This window comes from Coregonus clupeaformis, chromosome 9, assembly GCF_020615455.1.
Source record: "Coregonus clupeaformis isolate EN_2021a chromosome 9, ASM2061545v1, whole genome shotgun sequence".
NCBI classification, from domain to species: Eukaryota; Metazoa; Chordata; class Actinopteri; order Salmoniformes; family Salmonidae; genus Coregonus; species Coregonus clupeaformis.
The window spans coordinates 4837601-4853920 of NC_059200.1; the positions used below are offsets into that span (position 1 = coordinate 4837601).

Genomic DNA, 16320 nt, shown 5'->3' on the forward strand with positions numbered 1-16320 from the left:
TGACAAATGTTTTTTTTCTCTCTACAGTATCTCTCTGCTCTCCTCCATTGGGCTCTGGAAGCGCCTGCATGTGTCCATCATGGCTTCGTTGTCTTAAGAAATCAGCCGCCCAGAAACGGGGGCTACATTTTTCATGAGTGTGTTAAAAGGAATATTGAGACAAAAGCACTTATGAGGCAGCCTTTCTCCCTTTTTCACCTTTCAAACACACTCAGAACTCAGCTTTGATGGCTCTTTGTTCGCATTAAAAGGCTGGCTTTATTCTCCAAATAATAGCTACAACCTTTTGGGACCTGTATATATTGACTGCCCTGACTGTGGTCCTGCTAAGAGGGGTCCACCCACTGTCCATCCATTCCCTCTGTAATGGCTGATGATGGAGCTGGTTGTACTTATATTTATGTGCGCTTAGCTTCTGGCTAACTCTTAGCATGTATTCATGCTATGATGAGCCACCTGCAGCTGCTTAGTTGGGCTGTGAGCTATTGATCTGTGTGTTAACGATAGGGGTAAATACAGTGAGGACACACACACATACACACTTCAGGACTGATGCAGAGGCAGAGAATGGGTGTGCCGCCGGCCGCTCTGGTCCATGGCTGTGTTGTGGAACATGCAGTTACTACACTACGCTATTCAGGCCACTCATCAATCAGCCATGTGAAACTTGTGTGTGTCTGTCTGTGTGTGTGCTCCCAAAAGGCCAGTCTATGGAACTGTTAATGTTGGGGTCTCAAGATGAACTGTTAGTCGATCAATATGGTGCAGTGCTAGACGTCCATAAGGATGGAGCACTCTTGCACTTCCCTTCCCCATTCCCTGCTTATGGAAGTCTCAATACAGTTCATGATCATATGATTCCAATAAGAAACTAAAAGGACCCTGACTGATGACAACACCTGCAATTCAATTTTGAGCTCCCTCATGTCTGTAACTTTGAGGTACAAATAGTTCTGTGTATATTGTCACGATCGTCAGGAACAGATGAGGACCAAGGCGCAGCGTTGCAGGCAAACATACTCTTTATTGAGCGAAACACGATCAAAACAACAAAGACGGTAACGTGACAGTTCACGGTCAAACACAACCAACTTGAAACAAGAACCCACAAAAACAAAGGAAAAACCGACAGTTTAAATATGGCTCCCAATCAGAGACAACCAGCAAACAGCTGACACTCGTTGCCTCTGATTGGGAGTCCTCAGGCCAACATAGAAATAGAGTACATAGATCTACACACCCTGGCTCAACATAACCGTGTCCCCAGAGCCAGGGGCGTGACAGTACCCACCCCTAAAGGCGCGGACTCCGACCGCGCCAACTAAACTCCACAGGGGAGGGACCGGGTGGGCACTCCGCCTTGGCGGCGGATCCGGCTCGGGCTGATCCCCACTCCCTCTCCAACCCCCAAAGTACCCCTGGTCCGGTCTGGCCCCGCTGTCCGGAGCCGGACTGACGACACGCACCCCTGGCTTGGTGCGTGGAGCAGGAACGGACGGACCGGCTGACGATGCGCACCCCTGGCTTGGTGCGTGGAGTAGCAACTGGCGGACCGGGCTGACGATACACACCCCTGGCTTGGTGCGTGGAGCAGGAATGGACCGGACCGGGCTGACGATGCGCACCCCTGGCTGGTGCGTGGAGTAGCAACTGGCGGACCGGGCTGACGATACGCACCCCTGGCTTGAGTGCGTGGAGCAGGAATGGACCGGACCGGGCTGACGATCGCACCCCCTGGCTTGGTGCGTGGAGGAGGAACGGGCCGAGCCGGGCTGATGATACGCACCCCTGGCTTGGTGCGGGGAACAGGCACGGGCCGTGCTGGACTGACGACGCACACCACTGGCTTGGTGTGGAGAGCAGGAGCGGGCCGGACAGGGCTGACGAAACGCACCACAGACTTGGTGCGGGGAGCAGGAACAGACCGGACCGTACTGGGGACACACACCACTGGCCCTACACCGGGATCTGGAACGGGCCGGACCGGACTGGTAACACACCCCAGTACCTCTCGCCGTGCCTCTCCACCTTCCATCCCCTCTTCGACCAGTGGCCCCCGTAACCTGGCGGCCTCCTCTGCCAACCCGTTGGACCGCTCTATCGCGGCCTCCTGCTGCACCGACGTCGTGAGCCCCCCCCTAAAAATTTTCTGGGGTTCTTTCCTACCCGTGGACCAGGTCTCCATGTCTCTAGCCAGACACTCACTCCACTGCTTCAAAGTCCAACCTTTCTGCTCCTCACTTGGCTTGGCCCAGTCGAGACTCCTACTCCACTGATCCCAGGTCCATCCTCTCTCCTCTTCACGCTGCTTGGTCCTGTCTTGGTGGGTTCTTCTGTCACGATCGTCAGGAACAGATGAGGACCAAGGCGCAGCGTTGCAGGCAAACATACTCTTTATTGAGCGAAACACGATCAAAACAACAAAGACGGTGTAACGTGACAGTTCACGGTCAAACACAACCAACTTGAAACAAGAACCCACAAAAACAAAGGAAAAACCGACAGTTTAAATATGGCTCCCAATCAGAGACAACCAGCAAACAGCTGACACTCGTTGCCTCTGATTGGGAGTCACTCAGGCCAACATAGAAATAGAGTACATAGATCTACACACCCTGGCTCAACATAACCGTGTCCCCAGAGCCAGGGCGTGACATATATGCAGGTAATCCTGTGCATTTGGGTATGTGTGAATGTGAAGTGAGATCTGGTCCCAGGGATTCACACAGTAAACAAAACTGAAATTCATCTGCTTGCTCTGTCCTCATATTTAGCCTCACATTGAAGTGTTTTACCATTTTCTTTCCATGACAACCAGGGCTACAAGTAGAACACAAAGTAGAACACAAAAACAATTTGACATAAACACTTCCATTCAAGAGTTTTATTGACAAATGTCAATAACAAAAATAAGGTCCACCAAGCAAAAAACTGATTACAAAAAATGCATTTATAAGAATGCTGTAAGTACTGAAATAATTTCCTCAGTGGGAAATTAATATCCAACTAGTCAGTGACAACTGTGTGGAGTTTAGAGATTGTGACAGCAATCCAATGCAACAACAGAGAAGTCTGTAGCTCAAAAACACAATGTTTAAAATGGGTTGGAAGCACTAAATCATGCCAGTATGTTTGTGGGACTCAGAGATATCTGCACAACAAACATGCATGTGCAAGTGTTTGTAGGCTATATGTTATACCTGATTAGGTGGAAGCGGTTGGTGGAGGTTGGAGCCCTTGTTAGGAATTTATGAAGTGATCAATTGTTTGTTCCCAGGGGAGGGGGTTTGGCAGCCGTCACAGGCAGGCAGGCTGGGTAGAGACAGGGCAAGGAGTGAGGCAGGCTGGGTAGTGACATGCCATGGAGTGTAGGATCACACACCAACAGGTAGGCTGGCTACAGTGACAACAGTAGCAGCTTTAGGCCACAAGTCAAAGGCAGGGTGTAGGAAGTCTGGAAAATGACTGTGTACCTAATTAAGTCACTACAAACTGTGATGAGATGACAAACATACAACAGCCATTCCAATCTATTTGCGTTTAAGAAAAAAATAAGAGTTTGGTATTGTTCTCAACAGTTTCTTTCATTTACAATAATAATCCATCTAACAAAACAACGGCCATATAAGAAGCAGATTGTTGATGTACTCATCCCAATGTTGACAAAAAGTCAGACACACTAGTCTACATGGAGTGCTTGCCTAGTATCTCTGATTTCCCAGAAGCCTCGGTGCCTGCCTATGCACACTACACTCTTAGAAAAAAGGGTTCCAAAAGGGTTCTTCGGCTGTCCCCATAAAAGGGTTCTTCAAAGGGTTATTCTATGGGGGAAGCCGAAGAACCCTTTAAGGTTCTAGATAACACCTTTTTGTTCTGTGTGAAGCTCATAAAATATTGGTGCAGTATTGGGTTGTAGGGGTGTGGTGTGGTATGGTATGGTGGAGTAGCAGCATCCACCCACACACACAGCACATTTCTTAGGGAGGTTGGTGGCTCAGCCCTCCATGAGCAGCCCTCCAGCCGCAGTTTCCCATGATGCACTGTGTTTGTAATCAGGTCTGGTGCTATGCTGGCCCTCCAAGTTCCTCTCCCTAGACTCCTTTGCAATGCCTCTTAATACTGAACAACTCTCCTTTCTCCAATCCTCACTGCAGTTAAAAATAGCACTTTGGCCATGCAGTCAGAGCACAAACCATTACAGCACCACAGACCCAAAGTGTAGTACAACATAATAAACCTTAAAGAAAAATACATAGTGGAGCTCTGTCTATTCCAATACAAAACATTTGATTTAAAAGCTCTGCTGACTAGGCTTTCAGAGGTTTTAGTTTAGAAATATTGTAAAATGGCCTCCATTGTTAAGATGGAGACTGGTTCTTCTGGATCCTTCAAGCCATTCATTGGTTGTTCTTTGTTTGTTTCAGTTTTTTTTCTAACACTCAGAATGTTACATTGTAAAACAACCCCCATAAAAATACCCTCCAAATATGGATGAAAAATCTTCCCCAAAAACATAAAAGGGCTCAATAATAAAAATAAAATAAAAAATAGGGTTTTTCTTCACATTGATTAGGATCAGGGCTATAGTGGTAAAAATCAAAGGTGGCTAAAGGCTGAACATTGGTTGAGAAGAAAACCTAAACACTATCAATGACTAACATTCCCCCCTCTCCTCTGTTTGCCTTGCAGTTTTCAGTGAAGATTTACGTTCCAGCTTATATTTTGTCAATGCATCTGTGCAAGAGGTAGTGTTTGCCAGCACCACAGGGACCTCGGTGCCCTGTCCCGCCGCGGGCGTGCCCCCCGCCTCGCTGCGCTGGTACCTGGCCACCGGAGAGGAGATCTACGATGTCCCCGGGATCCGCCACGTGCACCCAAATGGCACCCTTCAGATCTTCCACTTCAACCCCTCTAGCTTCAGCAACCTCATCCATGACAACACCTACTATTGCACAGCGGAGAACCCCTCAGGGAAAATCAGGAGCCAAGATGTCCATATTAAGGCTGGTGAGTTGTCTATCTAGTTGGTTTATGCCTATACTTTACAGTAGGGTTGTTTATTTACAGTATAGGGGCAATGCCAGGGCTGGGGTTGATTCCATTTCAGTTCAGTCAGTTTAAGAGGTGAACTGAAGAAACTGAATTAACCCTAGACCATAATGATACAATATAATACTGTTCTATTTAATCTTGTGCCCTGGACCATAAAGTGGTTAGTGGTCAGTGTGGTTCTGGAAATGGACTGTTGATTACAGAGGTGGGAGTTAGGGCTGCAGACAGTATGGCTGTGGAGAAGTTGACCAGAAGCTTGTTGGTCACTAAGTGGGGGTATATTGCTTGGGTTACTAGTGACCACAAGCTAAACCTTTCAGCTGGAAATGTACAATGTGAACCACAGACATCACATTGGGTTGAGAGTGTGAGCAAAGTAGTGAATAAAGCAAAGGAACAAAATATATAGACTTACCAAATGTTTTGCCAAAACAGGAAAATAAAAGTCAATTCATTCATCAGTGTCATTTCTTGTGTAAATTCTTATGTTTCTCAACAAGAACATTTGTCCGTTTCCCCCCATCTCTTTCAGTTCTACGAGAGCCCTACACGGTCCGCGTGGAGGACCAGAAAGCCATGAGAGGCAATGTGGCGGTGTTCAAGTGCATTATCCCAGCCTCGGTGGAGGCCTACATCACTGTTGTGTCCTGGGAGAAAGACACAGTGTCAATCAACGTCCAGAGTAAGTCTCTGCTCTCTAATCGCTACTGTAATGTATATAGAGAAACGTACTGTATGTAATTTTTTCTCTTACAGAAACAGTCTGGTAAGTGAGTATCACACTGCAAGAAAAGAAGGCCATAGGTTTTAGATAGTGTTTTGACCCCAGGGATGTGTGCATGTGCTATGCCCTGTCTGTCTGCAAGGCCTTTTGAGGTCAGGCTAGACTAGTAGACTAGCGCCCATGTCCCTTGTCCCTGTTCCAACCATGCAACCAGCCCGTTGCATTGTCTTGTGTCCATATCTGTCTGATCTCATGACAGACTGGCCCTATTTCACTGCTGACCTGGGCTGGATGACAGTCTTCCACGAGAGCAAGGAGGAGGCCATGGAAGCCCTGTGGTGTCACTTAGCCTCAGTGCTATTGACCTAGTTCTCTGCTGATGGGGGCCATTGCACAGCACACGTTGCATGGTCTGATCATTCAAATCGCTTAAATGGGATGCTCGTCTACTCGATTGTTTCCTAGACCCCAGGGGCAAATTCACTTTATGTGGGGCATTTAACAAACTCAATAGACAAAGGTAATGTCGTTTTGACTTTTGGACGGAAGGCAAATGCAGCGGTTTCTTTTTTGTTGATGTTTCACAATTTGTCCACTGAGTCGAAAGCAACCATGTTGAAATCTATATCAATCTCTTAATTGTCCATAAATGGATTTGCCGCGAGGATGTTTTGGAGCTGAGGGGATATGTGGTTATGGAATACATACGTTTCATAATGTCAAGTATTTATTTTTTTCTAGACTTAATACTTGACTGTATGCTAAGACTTGTCATATGTGTATAGTATGTATAAGCTGGAAGTAGAGGCCTAAGCATTGTTGTTCACTAGTTTACTCCAATTAGGGAAGGGGTGGTGGGGTTGGAAAGTAATAAAGGGAAATATATTTTTTTAAAGGATATGTACAGTGGGGAAAAAAAGTATTTAGTCAGCCACCAATTGTGCAAGTTCTCCCACTTAAAAAGATGAGAGAGGCCTGTAATTTTCATCATAGGTACACGTCAACTATGACAGACAAATTGAGAAAAAAATGTCCAGAAAATCACATTGTAGGATTTTTTATGAATTTATTTGCAAATTATGGTGGAAAATAAGTATTTGGTCACCTACAAACAAGCAAGATTTCTGTCTCTCACATACCTGTAACTTCTTCTTTAAGAGGCTCCTCTGTCCTCCACTCGTTACCTGTATTAATGGCACCTGTTTGAACTTGTTATCAGTATAAAAGACACCTGTCCACAACCTCAAACAGTCACACTCCAAACTCCACTATGGCCAAGACCAAAGAGCTGTCAAAGGACACAGAAACAAAATTGTAGACCTGCACCAGGCTGGGAAGACTGAATCTGCAATAGGTAAGCAGCTTGGTTTGAAGAAATCAACTGTGGGAGCAATTATTAGGAAATGGAAGACATACAAGACCACAGATAATCTCCCTCGATCTGGGGCTCCACGCAAGATCTCACCCCGTGGGGTCAAAATGATCACAAGAACGGTGAGCAAAAATCCCAGAACCACACGGGGGGACCTAGTGAATGACCTGCAGAGAGCTGGGACCAAAGTAACAAAGCCTACCATCAGTAACACACTACGCCGCCAGGGACTCAAATCCTGCAGTGCCAGACGTGCTTAAGCCAGTCTGTTTTAGCTGCTTAAGCCAGCTGCTTAAGCCAGTACATGTCCAGGCCCGTCTGAAGTTTGCTAGAGTGCATTTGGATGATCCAGAAGAGGATTGGGAGAATGTCATATGGTCAGATGAAACCAAAATATAACTTTTTGGTAAAAACTCAACTCGTCGTGTTTGGAGGACAAAGAATGCTGAGTTGCATCCAAAGAACACCATACCTACTGTGAAGCATGGGGGAGGAAACATCATGCTTTGGGGCTGTTTTTCTGCAAAGGGACCAGGACAACTGATCCGTGTAAAGGAAAGAATGAATGGGGCCATGTATCGTGAGATTTTGAGTGAAAACCTCCTTCCATCAGCAAGGGCATTGAAGATGAAACGTGGCTGGGTCTTTCTGCATGACAATGATCCCAAACACACCGCCCAGGCAACGAAGGAGTGGCTTCGTAAGAAGCATTTCAAGGTCCTGGAGTGGCCTGACCAGTCTCCAGATCTCAACCCCATAGAAAATCTTTGGAGGGAGTTGAAAGTCCGTGTTGCCCAGCGACAGCCCCAAAACATCACTGCTCTAGAGGAGATCTGCATGGGAATGGGCCAAAATACCAGCAACAGTGTGTGAAAACCTTGTGAAGACTTACAGAAAACGTTTGAACTGTGTCATTGCCAACAAAGGGTATATAACAAAGTATTGAGAAACTTTTGTTATTGACCAAATACTTATTTTCCACCATAATTTGCAAATAAATTCATAAAAAATCATACAATGTGATTTTCTGGAATTTTTTTCTCATTTTGTCTGTCATAGTTGACGTGTACCTATGATGAAAATTACAGGCCTCTCTCATCTTTTTAAGTGGGAGAACTTGCACAATTGGTGGCTGACTAAATACTTTTTTCCCCCACTGTATATGTATATGTATGTGTATGTGTATGTATATGTATGTATGTATACAGTGGGGAAAAAAGTATTTAGTCAGTCACCAATTGTGCAAGTTCTCCCACTTAAAAAGATGAGAGAGGCCTGTAATTTTCATCATAGGTACACGTCAACTATGACAGACAAAATGAGAAAAAAATATCAAGACAATCACATTGTAGGATTTTTTATGAATTTATTTGCAAATTATGGTGGAAAATAAGTATTTGGTCTATAACAAAAGTTTCTCAATACTTTGTTATATACCCTTTGTTGGCAATGACACAGGTCAAACGATTTCTGTAAGTCTTCACAAGGTTTTCACACACTGTTGCTGGTATTTTGGCCCATTCCTCCATGCAGATCTCCTCTAGAGCAGTGATGTTTTGGGGATGTCGCTGGGCAACACGGACTTTCAACTCCCCTCCAAAGATTTTCTATGGGGTTGAGATCTGGAGACTGGCTAGGCCACTCCAGGACCTTGAAATGCTTCTTACGGCCACTCCTTCGTTGCCCGGGCGGTGTGTTTGGGATCATTGTCATGCTGAAAGACCCAGCCACGTTTCATCTTCAATGCCCTTGCTGATGGAAGGAGGTTTTCACTCAAAATCTCACGATACATGGCCCCATTCATTCTTTCCTTTACACGGATCAGTCGTCCTGGTCCCTTTGCAGAAAAACAGCCCCAAAGCATGATGTTTCCACCCCCATGCTTCACAGTATGTATGGTGTTCTTTGGATGCAACTCAGCATTCTTTGTCCTCCAAACACGACGAGTTGAGTTTTTACCAAAAAGTTCTATTTTGGTTTCATCTGACCATATGACATTCTCCTAATCCTCTTCTGGATCATCCAAATGCACTCTAGCAAACTTCAGACGGGCCTGGACATGTACTGGCTTAAGCAGGGGAACACATCTGGCACTGCAGGATTTGAGTCCCTGGCGGCGTAGTGTGTTACTGATGGTAGGCTTTGTTACTTTGGTCCCAGCTCTCTGCAGGTCATTCACTAGGTCCCCCTGTGTGGTTCTGGGATTTTTGCTCACCGTTCTTGTGATCATTTTGACCCCACGGGGTGAGATCTTGCATGGAGCCCCAGATCGAGGGAGATTATCAGTGGTCTTGTTTGTCTTCCATTTCCTAATAATTGCTCTCACAGTTGATTTCTTCAAACCAAGCTGCTTACCTATTGCAGATTCAGTCTTCCCAGCCTGGTGCAGGTCTACAATTTTGTTTCTGGTGTCCTTTGACAGCTCTTTGGTCTTTGCCATAGTGGAGTTTGGAGTGTGACTGTTTGAGGTTGTGGACAGGTGTCTTTTATACTGATAACAAGTTCAAACAGGTGCCATTAATACAGGTAACGAGTGGAGGACAGAGGAGCCTCTTAAAGAAGAAGTTACAGGTCTGTGAGAGCCAGAAATCTTGCTTGTTTGTAGGTGACCAAATACTTATTTTCCACCATAATTTGCAAATAAATTCATAAAAAATCCTACAATGTGATTTTCTGGAATTTTTTTCTCTCAATTTGTCTGTCATAGTTGACGTGTACCTATGATGAAAATGACAGGCCTCTCTCATCTTTTTAAGTGGGAGAACTTGCACAATTGGTGGCTGACTAAATGCTTTTTTTCCCCACTGTATGTATATATGTATGTATGTATATTTGCGAGAAAAAAACAACATATGGGGGATTGGAAGTGATGCAGACAATTACATTGATGGAAGTTACAATCTATCTGCAATATTAAAGCTGATCTACCCCCTAAAAAAAAAAGAAAAAAAAAAGACTTGTCATATGATCCATTGGATTGATGTACTGTAATCATGCAATGCAATCTAAATGGGTATTTTTCCTGGCTGTCCTGTGTCAACTTCACTATCAAAACAAAGTGTTTACTTTGTGCTGTTAAAATCAAAATGTACACGCTGTCAAAAAGATGTAGCCGCCACCAATCCAGTGCTCTTCTCTATGCTAAATAATAGATGACGGAAGTCTATGAATCCATGAGCAAATAGTCTTTATTCACGTCTCAACGCACTCAACCACTGTCCATTCTCCCCATTCTTCATGGGTCATGCATATCAAGTGCAACTTAAAGAGTCTGCGTGTGTGAAAGAATGTGTGTGCGTGTCCGTGTGTGCGTGCGTGTGTGGTATCCATGATGACCAAGCCCTACTCTTGTTTTCTAGGGGCTGCCAAAGCCCACCTTTTAAATGTTTAATGAGTTAAAAAAAGAGAAGAGAATATCAACAATTAGACTAGAAAAACTTCACAAAATAAAGCTTTTCTGTCTCTGGTAGTATGAATTATGGATGGTAGCATTGCTGTTGGAGAGGTGTACCATGAAGCAGGCAGCAGGCCCCCTCTAACCATCCCTCTGTAAGTCTCACTGGTGTTAAGCCCACTGTAGGCTGGGTTGCTGTGCAGAACCTAACAACGCACCGCTCAAAGAGCTCCAGTGTCTGCATGCGTGGAATGACGGGCTAATATTACCGTGAAAAATACACACAATCAAGAAGACAGTCGATAGAAGTTGCAGTGCAGTAAAGTGCATTGTCTATGTCAGTGGTCATAGGTAAACTCTGGTAATGGTTAGCTACTAGGCGTGCAGGTTTTTGTTGCAGCCCAGCACTGTCTTACAGTACACAACAGTACTGCTCTTCAGGACCTTGACTAGTTAAACCAGATGGTTAGGGCTGGAACAACAACCTGCACACCATATAGCTCTCCAGGCTCAGTGTTGGTGACAACTGGTGAACGTAATTGATGTATCATTACACTGAACATGTTGCATTACATGGTTCAAAACAATATGGTAACATATTTTTAGATGTAAAGAAAAACTGGTAAAGTGATGATCGAGTGGCAGGAATTAAAGCAATGATTTGAAGGAAGAAATTATGCCCATATCCCATTAATTTGTGTCTATAGCTACATGCTCCCCTCTGATAAGCAGCAGATTGTCACTAAGATATGGGGGAAGATATGGCTGGGGATGAAGCACTGACACCCACACATTTATCTTGTCTCTGCTCTGCCGCGTGGCTAGCTGCTACAGTGGAATGCAGGATGAATCCAGTGGTGTATTGTTCTGCGTTCAAAGCTCTGAAATGTTTTCCTTCCAATGGTGAAGGGTTCTAAGTACCTTGCATCTGCAACTGTCTTATGGATTGTGTTCTTTTGGGAACCATTTAATGAATCCTCTTCATGGGTTCAGTCTGCTTCCCTTCACTGTTTGTGAATAAGACTTAAGACAAGGGATATTATGAAATATGCCCAATAGTACCAAGCTTTTCCTATATCTACTATGCTGAGGATGACACTAATGTTTGGATTTAACCAAAACCTCAAAAGAGCTTATCATGTTGAAAGAAAGCATGCTTGTTGCATTGATAGCCTCTGACAAAATCAAAAAACTATTTTTGTTGCATGCAGTTATAAACATTATATTGATGAAACAAACCCAAATACTTATTCTCCATCAATAGCAAAAAGAGTGTTCATATTAGGTTTGTTTGTGTCATGTTGGAGTTGAGTTGCTGATTCTGTTTCTGTTGACTCACAGAGAGAGAGAGACACAGCCCAAGCAGTGTTCTCCATTCCCCTGGTGCAGACTGAGGGCTTGGCTGTGCTGTGCTGCAGTCACTGAGGAGGGCCTGATCTGGCCTGCTCTGCATTCACCATGAGTGGGGCCGGCCCCCAGCACTGCAGAGAGGCACACATGCACACGCTCGACACACTCCTTCTCATTCCACACACGAGCCACACACCAGGGCTATCGGCCATCAAATCACATTGCCCTTTTATGCTTCACCCACCCACCCTCCCATCTCTCTCTCTCTCTCTCTCTCGCTCTCTCTCTCTCTCTCTCTCTCTCTCTCTCTCTCTCTCTCTCTCTCTCTCTCTCTCTCTCTCTCTCTCTCTCACTCTCTCTCTCTCACTCTCTCACTGTGTCTTTACCTCTCCCTCACACACACACACAGATACACACACACGCCACGGTCACTCCCTGTCCTTGTATTTAGGAGCAAAATGATAAGGTACAGTGAGGGAAAAACCTATTTGATCCCTTGCTGATTTTGTACGTTTGCCCACTGACAAAGAAATGATCAGTCTATCATTTTAATGGTAGGTTTATTTGAACAGTGAGAGACAGAATAACAACAAAAAAATCCAGAAAAACGCATGTCAAAAATGTTAGAAATTGATTTACATTTTAATGAGGGAAATAAGTATTTGACCCCTCTGCAAAACATGACTTAGTACTTGGTGGCAAAACCCTTGTTGGCAATCACAGAGGTCAGACGTTTCTTGTAGTTGGCCACCAGGTTTGCACACATCTCAGGAGGGATTTTGTCCCACTCCTCTTTGCAGATCTTCTCCAAGTCATTAAGATATCGAGGCTGATGTTTGGCAACTCGAAGCTTCAGCTCCCTCCACAGATGTTCTATGGGATTAAGGTCTGGAGACTGGCTAGGCCACTCCAGGACCTTAATGTGCTTCTTCTTGAGCCATTCCTTTGTTGCCTTGGCCGTGTGTTTTGGGTCATTGTCATGCTGGAATACCCATCCCCAACCCATTTTCAATGCCCTGGCTGAGGGAAGGAGGTTCTCACCCAAGATTTGACAGTACATGGCCCTGTCCATCGTCCCTTTGATGCGGTGAAGTTGTCCTGTCCCCTTAGCAGAAAAACACCCCCAAAGCATAATGTTTCCACCTCCATGTTTGACGGTGGGGATGGTGTTCTTGGGGTCATAGGCAGCATTCCTCCTCCTCCAAACACGGCGAGTTGAGTTGATGCCAAAGAGCTCGATTTTGGTCTCATCTGACCACAACACTTTCACCCAGTTCTCCTCTGAATCATTCCGATGTTCATTGGCAAACTTCAGACGGGCATTTATATGTGCTTTCTTGAGCAGGGGGACCTTGCGGACGCTGCAGGATTTCAGTCCTTCACGGCGTAGTGTGTTACCAATTGTTTTCTTGGTGACTATGGTCCCAGCTGCCTTGATATCATTGACAAGATCCTCCCGTGTAGTTCTGGGCTGATTCCTCACTGTTCTCATGATCATTGCAACTCCACAAGGTGAGATCTTGCATGGAGCCCCAGGCCGAGGGAGATTGACAGTTATTTTGTGTTTCTTCCGTTTGCGAATAATCGCACCAACTGTTGTCACCTTCTCACCAAGCTGCTTGGCGATGGTCTTGTAGCCCATTCCAGCCTTGTGTAGGTCTACAATCTTGTCCCTGACATCCTTGGAGAGCTCTTTGGTCTTGGCCATGGTGGAGAGTTTGGAATCTGATTGATTGATTGCTTCTGTGGACAGGTGTCTTTTATACAGGTAACAAGCTGAGATTAGGAGCACTCCCTTTAAGAGTGTGCTTCTAATCTCAGCTCGTTACCTGTATAAAAGAAACCTGGGAGCCAGAAATCTTTCTGATTGAGATGGGGTCAAATACTTATTTCCCTCAATAAAATGCAAATCAATTTATAACATTTTTGACATGCGTTTTTCTGGATTTTTTTGTTGTTATTCTGTCTCTCACTGTTCAAATAAACCTACCATTAAAATTATAGATTGATCATTTCTTTGTCAGTGGGCAAACGTACAAAATCAGCAGGGGATCAAATACTTTTTTCCCTCACTGTACCTTATCATTTTGCTCCTAAATACAAGGACAGGGAGTGACCGTGGCGTGTGTGTGTATCTGTGTGTGTGTGTGAGGGAGAGGTAAAGACACAGTGAGAGAGTGAGAGAGAGAGAGTGAGAGAGAGAGAGAGAGAGAGAGAGAGAGAGAGAGAGAGAGAGAGGGAAGTCGTTTGTACCACCATTGACTTTGTACCATCCTCATACTATCAGTATATACAGGGTATTGACTGTATGTGTTATACCTGAACGTGTAACATTTATTGTTGATTCAGCTACCCAAAAGAGCTGTTCTCTTTCAGTAGACACACTATGTGATATAATTGTGTTCAGCAACATAATATTCATATTGTTCTTATTCCTGTCTTATTGATATTCATCCAAGCTTCCCTGATTTGTTCTTCTGGTTGGGAGTACAACACTGTTGCCTATCTATCTGGTGTATTTCACAGTTTATCGCTCATGTTTGGTTGCCATTTTCCAGCCATTTTCAAGTCGTTTAGTGGCCAGCCAGTCAGTCATGTGTGTCTCCTGGCTGGTGGTCGCTGTGAAGTAAATATCAAGGGTTTTATCAAAAGCCAGGCCATCATCATCATGTGTTCATGGGCTGGTGTTTTCTCTTCTCTCTCCCTCGCTCTCTCTCGGTGGTATCAGCTATACAGTACTCTCAGTTTGTATTAGATAGAACGTTGCAGCCCTGCCAGCCTTGGGGAAACAACCTGTAGTTACCTTGGTTACCCCATTGGCTCACAGCAAAAACATAACCTTTTTTAAACGCAATTTTCTTGTTGTCTGCTTGTTTTAGCCAATTACAAAACTACATTTAGGAAAAGTACAACATGTCTAAAGATTACTTATCAACATTGCCTGCTCCAGAGCGCTCTTGCTACTTAGAAAAACGTAATATTGTAGGGCTTCCCTCATCGTGCTGCTCTCGGGCCCATGTGCCTGTCGTCGATGTCTATTTTTTGTTTTATAAATCATTTTTATAGTAACTCTCCAAAAGGTCATTCAGAAACCTTTTTAATTTCCATATGTACTAGGAAGCTAAGTGTTTGTTTCTTGGGCTTCAAGAATGTGACTGATCAAAGTGGCTCAGGCCTTGAAAAATAAATAATTGAACTGATTGAAAGTAAAGGGATATCAATGATAAAATGCCGTGGTCAAGGCTACGACGCCGCCAGTGCAATCAGTGGAGCTTACTCAGGTGTTCAAATACGCATACCAGACCGACAGCCTAATGCTTCTTAGATAGTTCTTTATGAGTTTATTTTAGAAAACGATCTCTCCGCAGAAGCAACAGTTACAGGGATGGTAAAAACAGCTTGATTGCCGTAGCAACATCAGGGAAACTGGGCAGAAGGGAGTGGTGCTTCAAATACAGCAATTCTGCAACACCTTTAATTGGTCCTCTAATTCTCCTTAATTGCCGGAAAGAGATTAATTGCATAGGAAGCTCTGGGGACAGGTCGTCTGGATACTGGACAGCCAATAACATATTATCATCTTTAGCGGACAACAGTTCTTGAGGGCTCAAACAAAAAAATCGGTTTGCGATTTCGTTCATACTGGTGAACCGGCGTTTTGAGTTGTGTGGTTGCAATATCAACAGTCCCGCTGGTATCTCTTGGCATGCATCATTCAAGACTAAGTTTAAATTGTGTGCAGCGCAATGCACATACAGTATAATGCACAATGTCTCACGAAAGATTGTTTGGTTTGTACAGAAACATGTTGGGCCAGCAACCTAGGCCTACAGGCCGTGGTGAAAACATGTTACCCCAGCAACCTAGGCCTACAGGCCGTGGTGAAAACATGTTGGGCCAGCAACCTAGGCCTACAGGCCGTGGTGAAAACATGTTGGGCCAGCAACCTAGGCCTACAGGCCGTGGTGAAAACATGTGCACATAAAAATGCAAGGCGACGCAGTCGCATACTCTAGCTTCTATAGCCCTCTACGTAGAAAAAAATAGAGACATTTACAGACATAGATTTTTTAAAATCTAAGAGAAACAGAGAGAAAATGAGACACAGACACAGAGAGAGAATACTTCAGGATAATTGTTAGGTTAGTTGATGTGTAATTGTTATTACAACGTTTATAGTAGCAGCTTAATACTGTATTTAGCTATATATAGCAGCCTACACTGCATAATGAAACAATTCCTAGTAAGCTAGGGTTTTCAGGGTGGACTGACTGTATTATTTGGCATTAATAGATTGGTTTTAGTATGCAATTTTACAATGTACATTGTTTGATTTTCCAACTTTAATTACGGAACAAGTAATTACATTATTGCCACCAGCCAGCAGTCTAAATGTCAGCATTGTTACACGGTATATAGCTTCGTGAC

The 16320-nt window shown here is 44.5% G+C and overlaps 1 protein-coding gene across 4 annotated transcripts in view; it reads left to right on the top strand.

Moving 5' to 3' along the window:
• LOC121573597 (Down syndrome cell adhesion molecule homolog) overlaps positions 1–16320 on the top strand; it is a 169565-nt gene that overhangs the window by 29503 nt on the left and 123742 nt on the right. For all 4 annotated transcript variants that reach the window (XM_041885695.2, XM_041885698.2, XM_041885696.2 and 1 more), the window contains exons 2-3: positions 4690–5007; positions 5585–5734. In XM_041885695.2, coding sequence (XP_041741629.1) covers positions 4690–5007; positions 5585–5734 — 468 coding nt within the window. The remainder of the gene's footprint in view (positions 1–4689; positions 5008–5584; positions 5735–16320) is intronic.